The 13,668-nt window shown below is 49.6% G+C and overlaps 1 protein-coding gene across 1 annotated transcript in view; it reads left to right on the forward strand.

Moving 5' to 3' along the window:
* ddah1 (dimethylarginine dimethylaminohydrolase 1) overlaps positions 1 to 13,668 on the forward strand; it is a 64,273-nt gene that overhangs the window by 37,036 nt on the left and 13,569 nt on the right. Inside the window, exon 2 of the mRNA XM_038793619.1 lies at positions 2,600 to 2,699. Coding sequence (XP_038649547.1) covers positions 2,600 to 2,699 — 100 coding nt within the window. The remainder of the gene's footprint in view (positions 1 to 2,599; positions 2,700 to 13,668) is intronic.

Raw genomic sequence — 13,668 nt, forward strand, 5'->3', positions numbered from 1 at the left:
TGGAAGGGTCCTGAAGACAGGGTGGAGGAGCTGAGGCGGGGGGGGGGGGGGGCAAACGATCAGGGCTGTCTATAAAGATGGCTTCCCGATCCGCGAGTTGTCTGAGATATCTGAGATGGGCTCGCTAGTGCAGGAAATGAATGGCTTCGATGGGAAGTTCCTCGCAAGGCCTAATAAAACAGCAAAGTGCGGTCAAATAGCGGCATATTTCTCAGTGTTAAACACGCCGCTCAGCGGACTTTAACCGTTGAATGGCGTCCATATCTTTTGCCAAATCCCTCGGCCACCTCTTCCCTCAGACCAACATAATTGACTTTTTTTATAATATTCTTTGTTGGGATGTGGACGTCGCTGGCTGGGCCTGTATTTGTTGCCCATCCCCAGTAGCCCTTTGAGAGGTTGCTGGTGCAGTCACTGGCTGTTTCCACTGCAGCCCATGTGGTGTAGGTACACCCACAGTGCTGTTAGGGAGGGAGGTACAGGATTTTGCCCCAGTGACAGTGAAAGAACCACTGGTATATTTCCAAGTCTGGGTGGTGAGTGACTTAGAACATAGAACATAGAACATAGAACAGTACAGCACAGAACAGGCCCTTCGGCCCTCGATGTTGCGCCGAGCAATGATCACCCTACTCAAACCCACGTATCCACCCTATACCCGTAACCCAACAACCCCCCCCCCTAACCTTACTTTTTAGGACACTACGGGCAATTTAGCATGGCCAATCCACCTAACCTCCAGGTGATGGGGTTCCCAGGTATCTGCTGCTCTTGGCCTTCTAGATGGTGGAGGTCACGGGTATGGAAGGTGCTGTTGAAGTGTTGTCAAGCTCAGTGAGGGCAGGTGCTTTATAAGGAGGTCTATCCGTGAAGCAGCAATGTAGAGCAATTGCTCTGATGCAACTTATTCAGGTTTCAAACAGAGTGAGCAATGATAGCGATTACAATTTGGGCAGAAGTACAATCACTATGGTACAATGGATGTCGTGTAAATTGGAATAAATAAAACAAGACTGTGATAACGGCTGGGACTCCTCACCTAACAGCACAGTGGGTGTACCTACACCACATGGACTGCAGTGGTTCAAGAAGGCAGCTCGCCACCACCCTCTCAAGGGCAATTAGGGAAGGGAAATAAAAGCTGGCCGAGGCTGCGATGCCCACATCCCGTGAATTGATTTTTCAGTAACTCATTATGAGACACTATCTACCTGTTACACATGGGGGCAATTCACCTGACAGGTGTGCTTTTGGTCAGTGAGGCTGCAAAGGATTTCCTGGTGAATAAGCTAAAATAACGCCACTGATGTGTGCTAAAGTGGTCCTTGACAAATTTCACTAACCTTTGCACTTCTATTTTTTTTCTGTTGTAATTAATTGTAATCAAAGCCTTCATTAGAACATTAGACACAGGGGTAAGTCATTCAGCTCCTCAGACCTACTCCACCAGCTTTTATGTAGCTCTCCTCTCCATCTAGCTTAAATGTAGGATCATTACTAATAACGTTAGTCATAAATTACTAATTCCAGTCTGGAATTTACCAGAATTCCTGTACAGAAATTAGTTAGGTCACACTTGAAGTATAGTGTTCAATTCTGGTTGCCACACTACCAGAAGGATGTGGAGGCTTTAGAGAGGGTGCAGAAGAGATTTACCAGGATGTTGCCTGGTATGGAGGGCATTAGCTATGAGGAGCGGTTGAATAAACTCGGTTTGTTCTCACTGGAACGACGGAGGTTGAGGGGCGACCTGATTGAGGTTTACAAAATTATGAGGGGCATAGACAGAGTGGATCGTCAGAGGCTTTTCCCCAGGGTAGAGGGGTCAATTACTCGGGGGCATAGGTTTAAGGTGCGAGGGGCAAGGTTTAGAGGAGATGTACGAGGTAAGTTTTTTTACACAGAGGGTAGTGGGTGCCTGGAACTCACTGTCAGAGGAGGTGGTGGAAGCAGGGACGATAGTGACGTTTAAGGGGCACCTTGACAAATACATGAATAGGATGGGAATAGAGGGATACGGACCCAGGAAGTGTAGAAGATTGTAGTTTAGTCGGGCAGCATGGTCGGCACAGGCTTGGAGGGCTGAAGGGCCTGTTCCTGTGCTGTACTTTTCTTTGTTCTTTGTTAGAATCCTTTTTACCCAAAGAGCGGCGAGAATGTGGAACTCACTACTACAGGAAGGAGATTATTAATAATGTATCAATTGTCTTTGATGATCTGGATATGGGAAGCATTAATTGGAGGGTTTCCCTCGAAAACCATAAAAAGACACTTACTAGAACTAAGTTGTAGTTAAATTAGGAGATGTATACTTGTATTGTTTCACTCTGTAAATAAATGTTGCACTGAAAAATGATTGGTTTCATTTCTATCCTTCACCAATTGTCTTTCTGGGTTAAAACATGGTTGAGGTGAATAGTATCGATACATTGAAGGGAAGCTGGACAAGTACATGAGAGAAATTTTATTTTTATAGGGTTAGATTGGAGGAGGCTTGTGTGAAGCCTAAACACCAGCATGAACCAGTTGAGCCAAATGGCCTGTTTCTGCACTGCATCTTTGATGTCAATTGAGACCCAACATTTATTTCTCTTAATAGGTGGAAGCTATAAAGCAAGTTCTGAAAGATCTTAATCTTAATGTCGTTGAGATGACAGACGAGGCAGCAACTCTTGATGGAGGCGACATTCTCTTCACAGGTACCTGTCATATATTCATATATATTCATATATATTCATGTCATATATACATGTCATATATTCACTGCCATCCAATTGAATTAAGGATGATCTTCTCTATCAACTAGATTTTTGTGCCCAATCCATATATCCCTTCATTCCCCCAGTGTCTGAACATCTACTAATCTTAACCTTAAATATTATCAGTGACTGACAATCCACTGCTCCCTGGGGTTGAGAATGTCAAAGATTCACAACCTTCCAAGTGAAGAAATATTTTCTCAACGCAGCACTAAACAGCCAACCCTTTATCCTGGGAGAACGCCCCGCAGTTCCAAGACTCTCCAGGCGGGGTAGCCAGCCTACCTGCTGTCCACATTGACATTTCAAATATGTGAAGTGCTTCGGGGTATTTCTGAGAGATGTGACGAGCTCTATAAATGTACGTGTTGTCTTTCTTTCAGAAACGTTCAAGCGTATATTCACCTGCAAAAGTTGAAATGTTTCTCCATTTTCTTAATGTTTATGGATTTTGATGTCTCATTTTGAGGTTGGGAGTGTGGTGATATGATTTGCATAGCTGTCTGCCATTGGGGCAGAACACCGGCTTACCATTGGCCTGGTCGGTCATGTGCCTCTCGACCGATTGGTTGAGACCAGTCATGTGACAGCTCTCCGATTGGTCGAGAGGCTGAATTAACCACACCTCCTTGCCGAGGTATAAATAGTCAAACGCCCGGCGGTTGTCCATTTTATTGTAGACAACCGCAGGGCTAAGTTCTAGTTTATTAAAGCCTAACTTTTGTAAAGCAACTCGTCTCTCGTGCAATTGATGGCTCATCAGGGAGTTTGGAGGTTTTTGCTTCCTACGTTACCTGTGGTCTGGGAGCCTGTGAATCTTCATTATGGATTTCCCATATTGGAAAGTAGCTCATTCTGCTGTGTTACTGACCTACCCCAGGGCTCATCTTTATAACAGCGAGGCATGGATTACTTGTGCAAGCCAAGAAAATCTGCTTAACAGTTTCCACCTCCACTGCCTCAGATGAATATTGGGCATCTCCTGGCAAATCAGAGTGTCAAATATGAGAGTAGAGTCATAGAGGTTTACAGCACAGAAAAGGCCCTTCGGCCCATCGAGAGTGCGCCGGCCAAAACCCAGGTTCGATTCCAATCTCGGGCGACTGTCTGTGTGGAGTTTGCACATTCTTCCCGTATCTGAGTGGCTTTCCTTCCAAAGATGTACAGTTTAGGTGGATTGGATATGCTAAATTGCCCTTATGTGGGGTTACAAGGATAGAGTGGGGGATTGGGCCTAGGTTAGGGTGCTCTTTCAGAGGGTTGGTGTAGATTCGATGGGCCGAATGGCCTCCTTCTGCACTGTAGGTATTCTACGATCCATTATCTTTTTTTTAAACAAACAATTTTATTGAGGTATTTTAGGCATATAGAAAAAGTGACATTGTACAGTAAAAAAAAAGAAGTGACACAAATTACAAAATAAACATAGTGCAAACCACAGCTCTGTTCACGCACAGAGCAGCCTCAATATCCCCCTACTCTACTCTACCCTTGCCCCCCCCTCCCCCCCGCTGACGCTTACTCCTCTGCGAAGAAGTCAATAAATGGCTGCCACCTTCGGGGGAACCCTAGTAGTGAACCTCTCAAGGCGAACTTGACTTTCTCTAGGCCAAGAAAGCTCGCCATGTCCGATAGCCATACCTCAGCCCTCGGGGGCTTTGAGTCTCTCCATGCTAACAGTATTCATCGCCGGGCTACCAGGGAAGCAAAGGCCAGAACGTCGGCCTCTCTCTCTTCCTGGACTCCCGGGTCCTCCAAAACCCCAAAGATTGCCACCTCCGGGCTCATTACCACCCCAGTTTTCAATACCCGGGACATGACATCTGCGAATCCCTGCCAATACCCCCTGAGTTTTGGGCACGACCAGAACATGTGTACATGGTTAGGCGGCCCTCCGGCGCATCTAGCCAACTTGTCCTCCAGCCTGAAGAATCTGCTCATCCGGGCCATCGTCATGTGGGGCTGGTGCACGACCTTAAACTGGATCAGGCTGAGCCTGGCGCATGTTGCAGTCGTGTTTACTCTGCTCAGGGCTTCTGCCCAAATACCGTCCTCCAGCTCCCCCCCCCCGAGCTCCTCCTCCCACTTAAGCTTCAGGTCCTCGGTCTGCATATCCTCAGCTCCCATTAGCTCCTTGTAGACGTCTGAGACTCTATCCTCTCCCACCTCTCCCCTAGAAACTACCCTGTCCTGCCTCCCCTTTGGCGGGAGATGTGGGAAGGACGGCACCAGTCTGCGTACAAAATCCCTCACCTGCAAATATCTAAAGTCGTTCCCTCTCCCCAGCCCAAACTTCTCCTCCAGCGCCTTCATGCTCGGAAAGCTCCCTTCCAGGAACAGATCCTCCATCCTCACAATCCCCGCCCTCCTCCACAGTCGATACCCCCCCCCCCCCGTCCATGTTCCCTGGGGCAAATCGGTGGTTGCCGCAGATTGGGGTCCACACCGATGCTCTTACTTCCCCTACATGCCTCCTCCACTGGCCCCAGATCCGAAGAGCCGCCACCCACTATCGGGCTGGTGGAGTACCGCGCCGGCGGAAGCGGCAGATGCGCAGTGACCAGGGCTGCTAAGCTACTGCCCCTGCACGAAGCAGCCTCCATCTGCTCCCGAACCGACCCCGCACCCACCATCCATTTCCTTATCATCGCTATGTTGGCCGCCCAGTAATAGTTGCTGACGTTCGACAATGCCAGCCCCCCTTCTCCTCTGTTCCTTCCAAGCATCACCCTCTTCACCCGCGGGGACTTCCCTGCCCATTCAAATCCCAGAATAATTTTATTCAGCCTTTTAAAGAAGGACCGCGGGATAAAGATGGGGAGACACTGAAAAACAAACAAGAACCGCGGGAGAATCGTCATCTTAACAGTCTGCACCCTCCCCGCCAATGACAGCGGGAGCGCATCCCACCTCCGGACCTCCTCCCTCACTCGTTCCACCAGTCGGGACAGGTTGAGCTTGTGCAACCTGTCCCAGTCCCGTGCCACCTGAATCCCCAAATATCGGAAACTCTCCCCCACCAGCCTGAACGGCAACCCCTTCAGCCTACTCTCCTGCTCCCTCGCCTGAATTACAAACAACTCGCTCTTAGCCATGTTCAGTTTGTATCCGGAGAACCGGCTAAATTCCCTCAGGGTTGCCATAATACCATCCATCCCCACCATTGGGCCCGATACATATAACAGCAGATCATCCGCGTATAACGAGACTCTATGTTCCACTCCCCCCCCCCACACCCCCCACCCAGACCAGCCCTTTCCAGCCCCTAGAAGCTCTCAGTGCAATTGCCAGCGGCTCTATGGTTAGCGCAAACAGCAGTGGGAGAGAGGGCAGCCCTGTCTTGTCCCACGATGCAGTCTAAAGTAGTCCGATGTCGTCCTGTTCGTCCTTACACTCGCCTCCGGGGTCTGATATAATAGCCTAACCCAGTCAATGAACCCTGCCCCGAACCCGAACCGTCCTAGTATCTCCCACAGATAGTCCCACTCGACCTGGTCAAAAGCCTTTTCAGCATCCATGGCTACCACTATCTCTACCTCCCTACTCTCCGGGGGCATCATAATCACGTTGTGCAGCCTTCTTAGTTTGGCCACCAGCTGCCTCCCCTTTACAAACCCGGTTTGGTCGTCCACAATTACATCCGGTACACAGTCCTCAATTCTGGTCAGCAAACCCTTGGCCAGTAACTTGGCGTCTACGTTGATCAAAGAGATCGGCCTGTATGACCCACAAGCCTCCGGGTCCTTATCCCGTTTCAGAATGAACGAGATGGTGGCCTGTGACATCGACGGGGGTAAACTTTCTCTGTCTCTTGCCTCGTTAAAGACCCTGACCAGCACCGGCCCCACTATCCCGGCAAATATTTTGTAAAGCTCCACCGGATACCCGTCCGGCCCCGGGGCTTTACCCGACTGCATGATCTTCAGGCCCCCCAATACCTTTTTGATCCTGACCAGGGCCCCCAATCCGTCCACCAACCCCCTCCCCACTCTTGGGAAGGTCAGTCCGTCCAGGAATCACCTCATCCCTCCCGGTCCCCCGGGTGGTTCCAAAGTGTACAGCTTCCTATAAAAGCCCCAAAAGACCTTGTTCAGCCCTGCCGGGTCACCCATTAGATTACCCCCCCCCCCCCCCCATCCACTACGCTCCCTATTTCCCTAACTGCTTCCCTCTTCCTCAGTTGCTGCGCAAGCATTCTACTGGCCTTGTCCCCGTGCTCATAAAGATCACCTTTTACCTTTCTAAGCTGCTCTACAGCCTTGCCTGTAGTCAGCACCCCAAACTCGGCCTGCAGCCTCTGTCGTTTCCTGAGTAACTCTGGCCTCGGGGATTCCGCGTAACTCCGTCCGTCCGTAGAATTTCCTTAATCAGTCGGTCCGTCTCTGCCCTGTCTGTCCTGTCCCTGTACGCCCAGATTGAGATCAGCTCCCCTCTCACCACTGCCTTCAGTGCCTCCCAGAGCACCGCTGCCGAGACTTCTCCAGTATCGTTAACCTGCAGCTAATTCTGCAGCATTTCCCCAGCCTCTCACACACACCGCCTCGTCCGCGAGTAGTCCAACTTCCAGCCTCCATGGTGGGCGCTGAAAGCTGTCCTTACAAAACTGCAGGTCTGCCCAATGCGGAGCAGGGTCCGATATGGCAATTGCCGAATATTCTGCCCCCACCATTCCGGCCAGATGGTCCCTACTCACAACAAAGTAGTCCATTCGGGAACACACCTTGTAGACGTGGGAGTAGTACGAGAACTCCCTCGCTGTCGGCCAGCTAAATCTCCACGGATCTGCTCCCCCATTTGCTCCATGAACCCTCTCAGTTCCTTTGCCATCGCTGGCAACCTGCCCGTTCTTGAGCATGACCGGTCCAGGCTCGGGTCCAGGACTGTATTAAAGTCCCTGCCCATGATCAGCTTCCGCGAGTCCAAGTCGGGGATCTTCCCTCGCATCCTCCTAATAAAATCCACATCGTCCCAATTAGGGGCATACACACTGACCAGGACTACTCTCACCCCTTCGAGCTTACCCCTCACCATAACGAACCTGCCACCCCCATCCATGACTGTGCCCTCCGCCTCAAATTGTACCCTTTTATTAATCAGGATCGCCACCCCCCTCGTCTTAGAATCAAGCCCCGAATGAAAGACCTGACTGACCCAGCCCTTCCGTAACCTAACCTGGTCTGCCACTTTCAGGTGCGTCTCCTGCAACAAGACTATCTCCGCCTTCAGAAACCGCAGATGCACAAACACATGCGCCCTCTTCACTGGCCCGTTTAATCCTCTAACAATCCAGGTGATCAGCCTGGTTGGGGCCACTTCACCCCCCTCCCTTTTTGCCGATCAGCCATCCCCTTTCCTTGGCCAACCCCCCAGCCATTTGTCGCGCTTCCTCTGGCCCGCCTCCTGGCCGGCTCCACCCATGGCCTCCTCACTGTTACCATGCCCAGTTTCCATCCCCGACAGCAGAACAACTCCCCCCCCCCCCCCCCCCCCCCCCCAGCAACACCATCCTATCACCTAAAACCTGCTCTAATCTAACTATATGGACACCCCCCCACCTCGGCTCCCGTTGACTAGCTGCACTCAGCTAGCCTGGGGCTCCCAGCCTCGGCGCCAGCCCGTCTCCCACCCATTGTTCCCAGTCACCCCTCCCCCGACCCATCCATACCACTTCCCCAGATCAGCCCTACTTAAGCAAACACTCTATACAAGTCAAAAACAACCCCCACAATAGCACAATTCAAGTTAAACATGAAAAAAAAAGATAAGAAATAACAGGCACTCTTCAGTCCTTCCCATACAGACGCAGAAAAAGATTGCACAAAGTTCCCCTGAAGCATCCATTTTAACCCAACCCTTTTAACTGTTTTCTTTATTAATTCCTCCCAGCCAAACTCCAACTAATCAAAGAGCCCAAACAGGAAACATTCAGGAAAACCACGCAAAAAGCACGCAAAAACAAGAAAAAAAAGATACATCCCAAAACGGGAGAGACACCACATATACTTAAAAGCTCTAACATGAGACCAAACGTCCTCAGCTCAGGGCCAGCCTTTGCTTCTCAACCAAGTCCATCGCCTCTTTGGGTTCCTCGAAATAGTGGTGCTGACCCTTGTACGTAACCCACTGTCCAGCCGGAAAAAGCAGCCCGAATTTCACCTTGTTTTTATACAGTATCTCCTTCACCTGCCTGTAGCCTCCCCTCCTCCTGGCCACGTCCGCACTCAAATCTTGGTCCACATGCAGGGTGGTATTGTCCCAAATACAGCTTTGTGTGTTCTTTGCCCATTGCAGCACCCGTTCCTTGTCCAGGTACCTGTGAAAGTGTACCGCCATCGCTCATGGGGGACCTCCTTGTCGCGGCTGCCTCACCTGCACTCTGTATGCCCTGTCCACCACCTCGTACCCCAGCAACTTCTGAAACATACCCTCCATAAATGCGGCAGTGTCTAGCCCCTCTGCTCCCTCCGGGAGTCCCACGATTCTCAGGTTCTGCCGGCGAGATCTGTTGTCCAGGTCCTCCAGCCTTTCCAGAAGCACTTTTTGCTGGTGCCTCAGCCTCCGAATTTCCACATCCGCCACCGTTTGAAAGTCAGCCTGCTCCTCCACTGACTTCTCCAACTGCTGGAGCTTTCTCAGCCTGATCATCCAGCCTTTTCCCCATCCGGTCAATCGACTTCTGTAGCGGCTCCAAGTTGTCACGCTTCAGAGCCAAACATCCCTCCTGCATAGTCTGCAGCAGCTGCTCCATTGTGGGCTGGGCTGTCGGCTCCTTGCTCTGAACACCAGCCATGCTGGTCTCTCTCACAGCCTCCACTGTGCCCTTACTCAACCACTTCTTCTGCTGTTTACGGTCCCTCCGGCTTCTTAGGTCCATACAATTCTGTATGGGTCCTGTGCCTGAGTACTATTGCTTTCCAGTTCTGCGCTCAAAAGTGCAAAAAAGTCAGGGGAAAAGGTCCAAAAGTCCGACCGAAACAGGAGCCACCAAATGCGTGACCTACTCCCTCATAGCCGCCACTGCAGGAATACCTCTATCCAGGGTCCACTGCATTTGTTGGTTTCTCCCTTTTTCTTGATTGGGACATGTTGGCCCTGCACTCTCCCTATTTCCTTCTTGAAGCGTCCCACTGTTCTGTCACAGATCTGCCTAAAAGTGTCCGCTCCCAGTCCACTCTGGCCAAATCATATCTGATTTTATTAAAATCAGCCTTCCCCCAGTCTAGAACTTTGACCTCAGGCCCATCCTTGTCCTTTTCCAAAACAATCTTGAATCTAACTGAGTTATGATCACTGTCTGCAAAATGCTCCCCACTGATACTTCAACCACTTGTCCAGCTTCATTACCGGAAATGAAGTCCAGGTCCGCCCCCCTCTCTTGTTGGATCTTCCGCACACTGGCTTAAAAGGTTCTCCTGGATGCATGTTAAGACCACAGGCTGCTTTTCCTCTTTGAGGGGGGAGAGCTGACTGATGGTGATTTAACCTGAGGATCGCCACACCTCAGGTGAGGGGCAAGGCCCTGAATAACCTCCCACGGTGGAAAAGAGAGTCTGCTGGATGGAACAAAAATCAGTCAAGCTCAGGCCAACAATGTTCATCTGTGGAACCTGGGATGTGAATGTTACTTTATTGCCTTTCCCTAATTACCCTTAAACTGAGTGGCTTGTTAGACCATTTCTGGGTCTGGAGTCACATGTGGGCCAGACCAGGTAAGGACGGCAGGTTTCCTTCCCTAAAGGACATTAGTGAACCAGATGGATGTTTACAGGAATCAGCAACGATTTTTAATCCCAGATTTTTATTGAATTCAAATTACATCGCCTGCTGTGGTGATACATGAACCCTGGGCCTCTGGATTACTAGTCCAGTGACAATATCGTTGCACCATAACCACCTCCCCTTGAGTTACAAGGACTTAATTGAATCATAGAAATTTTACAGTGCAGAAAGAAGCCATTCGGCCCATCGAGTCTGCACCGGCATTTGGAAGGGGCACCCTACTTAAGCCCACCCTATCCCAGTAACCCCACCTAATCTTTTAGACACTGAGGGCAATTTAGCCCGGCCAATCCACCTAACTTCCACATCTTTGGATTGTGGGAGGAAACCGGATCACCCGAAGGAAACCCACGTAAGACATGGGGAGAGCGTGCAAACTCCACACAGACAGTCGCCCGATGGGGCAGTTCTGTAAACGATCGCCATTTTAGTAAAGGTATTTGAAACTAGAGTTAGTTATTTCAGATTGTTTCTGTGGCTGAGGGAGCAGTAACCTGGAACCACAGATTTAAGATCATTTGAAAAGAACCAGAGGTGGATTGAGGAAACACAGGTGTTAATCTGTTGTCAACCTGCACTTGAAAAGTGTATCAAGTGCATTAGCCCATTATTGCCATGTGTTGCTAAATTGCATTTGTAATGTTCTGTGATAGTGTTGGAGGAAGCGTTTGATAATTACTGCAATATAGCATCGATATTGCTTTCACACGTATTTAGGTAACCTGCCAACACTATCTTTTCAGGCTGTGAACGTTTGCAGTTTGCTTTGTATCCAGTTATCTTTATGAAGCTCATTACTGTAATCAGTTGCTACAATTCTGTTAATGAAGAGATGCTTTCATGTGGATTCGGGGATGGCAGGTTGATGGAAAAAATGAAGTCGTATGGGTTCAGGGTGTACTAGCTAGATGGATAAAGAACTGGCTGGGCAACAGGAGACAGAGAGTAGTGGTGGAAGGAAGAAAGGTGACTAGTGGTATTCCACAGGGATCCGTGCTCGGACCACTGTTGTTTGTGATCTACATAAATTATCTGGACGAAGGTATAAGTGGTCTGATGAGCAAGTTTGCAGATGATACTAAGATTGGTGGAGTTGCAGATAGCGAGGAGGACTGTCAGAGAATACAGCAAAATATAGATAGATTGGAGAGTTGGGCAGAGAAATGGCAGATGGAGTTCAATCCAGGCAAATGCGAGGTGATGCATTTTGGAAGATCTAACTCAAGAGCAGACTATATGGTCAATGGAAGATCCTGGGGAAAATTGATGTACAGAGAGATCTGGGAGTTCAAGTCCATTGTACCCTGAAGGTGGCAACGCAGGTCGATAGAGTGGTCAAGAAGGCATACAGCATGCTTGCCTTCATCGGACGGGGTATTGAGTACAAGAGTCGGCAGGTCATGTTACAGTTGTATAGGACTTTGGTTAGGCCACATTTGGAATACTGTGTGCAGTTCTGGTCGCCACATTACCAGAAGGAAGTGGATGCTTTAGAGAGGGTGCAGAGGAGGTTCAACAGGATGTTGCCTGGTATGGAGGGTGCTAGCTATGAAGAAAGGTTGAGTAGATTAGGATTGTTTTCATTGGAAAGACGGAGGTTGAGGGGAGACCTGATTGAGGTCTACAAAATTATGAGAGGTATGGACAGGGTGGACAGCAACAAGCTTTTTCCAAGAGTGGGGGTGTCAATTACAAGGGGTCACGATTTCAAGGTGAGAGGGGGAAAGTTTAAGGGAGATGTGCGTGGAAAGCTTTTTACGCAGAGGGTGGTGGGTGCCTGGAACGCTTTGCCAGCGGAGGTGGTAGAGGCGGGCACGATAGCATCATTTAAGATGCATCTAGACAGATATATGAACGGGTGGGGAACAGCGGGAAGTAGATCCTTGGAAAATAGACAACAGGTTTAGATAAAGGATCTGGATCGGTGCAGGCTGGGAGGGCCGAAGGGCCTGTTCCTGTGCTGTAATTTTCTTTGTTCTTTGTTCTTTTGAGATATGGATCTTCCGAGCAAAACCTTTCCAGTTTGTTTTTAATCAATGTGCCCATTGGAAAACCTTGGGCGGGATTCTCTGCTCCCCCTGCTGTCAATGGGATTTCCCATGAAAGCCAACCCCACGTCGCTGGGATTAATAAGAGGATCAGGGGTTATGGGGAGAAGGCAGGAAAATGGGGATGAGAAAATTATCAGCCATGGTTGAATGGCGGAGCGGACTCAATGGGCCGAGTGGTCTAATTCTGCCCCCATGTCTTCTGGTCTTATGGGTGCTGTGCTGGCCGGACCAGTTAATCCCATTTCCCGTACTGAGGAACTCCACTCTTCAGATGAATCCCGTTGGATCTCGCAGGCCTGGCGAGCTGGATCAATATCGCGAGAGGCCTCTCGTGAAATTTACCGGGCGTGGCACGCCCAACTTCAGGCACAGCGCGCCCATTAGGTTTTGCCCCAGATCTTTAATATTATTGGTGGTCATGGTCACCAACTCGGGAAGCACCCTCGGAGGTTTCATCACGTGCCACAAACCAGCCTGCTCCCAAACATTCCCATCATTGGTCACCTGACACGTCTGTGCAAATTCCTGCCTTCCCATGGCTAATTAGTGAACGTATTCATTGCCCAATTGGATAGTTATTGACTCAATCGAAGAGTTTTCTGCCCCCATCCATCCCCTCCAACCAATAAACAAAAGTGTTGAAAGAAAATGGAGGGAATTCGATTTCCTTTGAGTTTTCCAATGAGCTTCCTCCCTTCTTTGCTCACAGCAGCAGTGTCCTACAGATTAATCTTCAATTCCTGGGTGTCCAGGGCCACCCCAGCGGGCTGGCAACTCTAATCTCAGACGGCACAGATTTAAAACTATTAGGTCGAGAAACATGACCAGGTGTAGACCATTCAGCCCCTCGAGCCCATACCACCATTCAATAAGAGGATGACTGATCGGATTCTGACCTTCACTACACTTTCCCGTCTCACCCCCATCACCGGTGACTCCCTTGTCTATCAAAAATCTGTCGCTCCCGGTCTTGATTCTATTCAAGGACTCAGCCTCCACTGTTCTGTGGCAAGAAAATTCCAAAGATTAACAACAAAGGGGCAGCACGGTAGCACAAGTGGATAGAATAGAATAGAACA

Source organism: Scyliorhinus canicula, chromosome 4 (assembly GCF_902713615.1).
Source record: "Scyliorhinus canicula chromosome 4, sScyCan1.1, whole genome shotgun sequence".
NCBI lineage: Eukaryota > Metazoa > Chordata > Chondrichthyes > Carcharhiniformes > Scyliorhinidae > Scyliorhinus > Scyliorhinus canicula.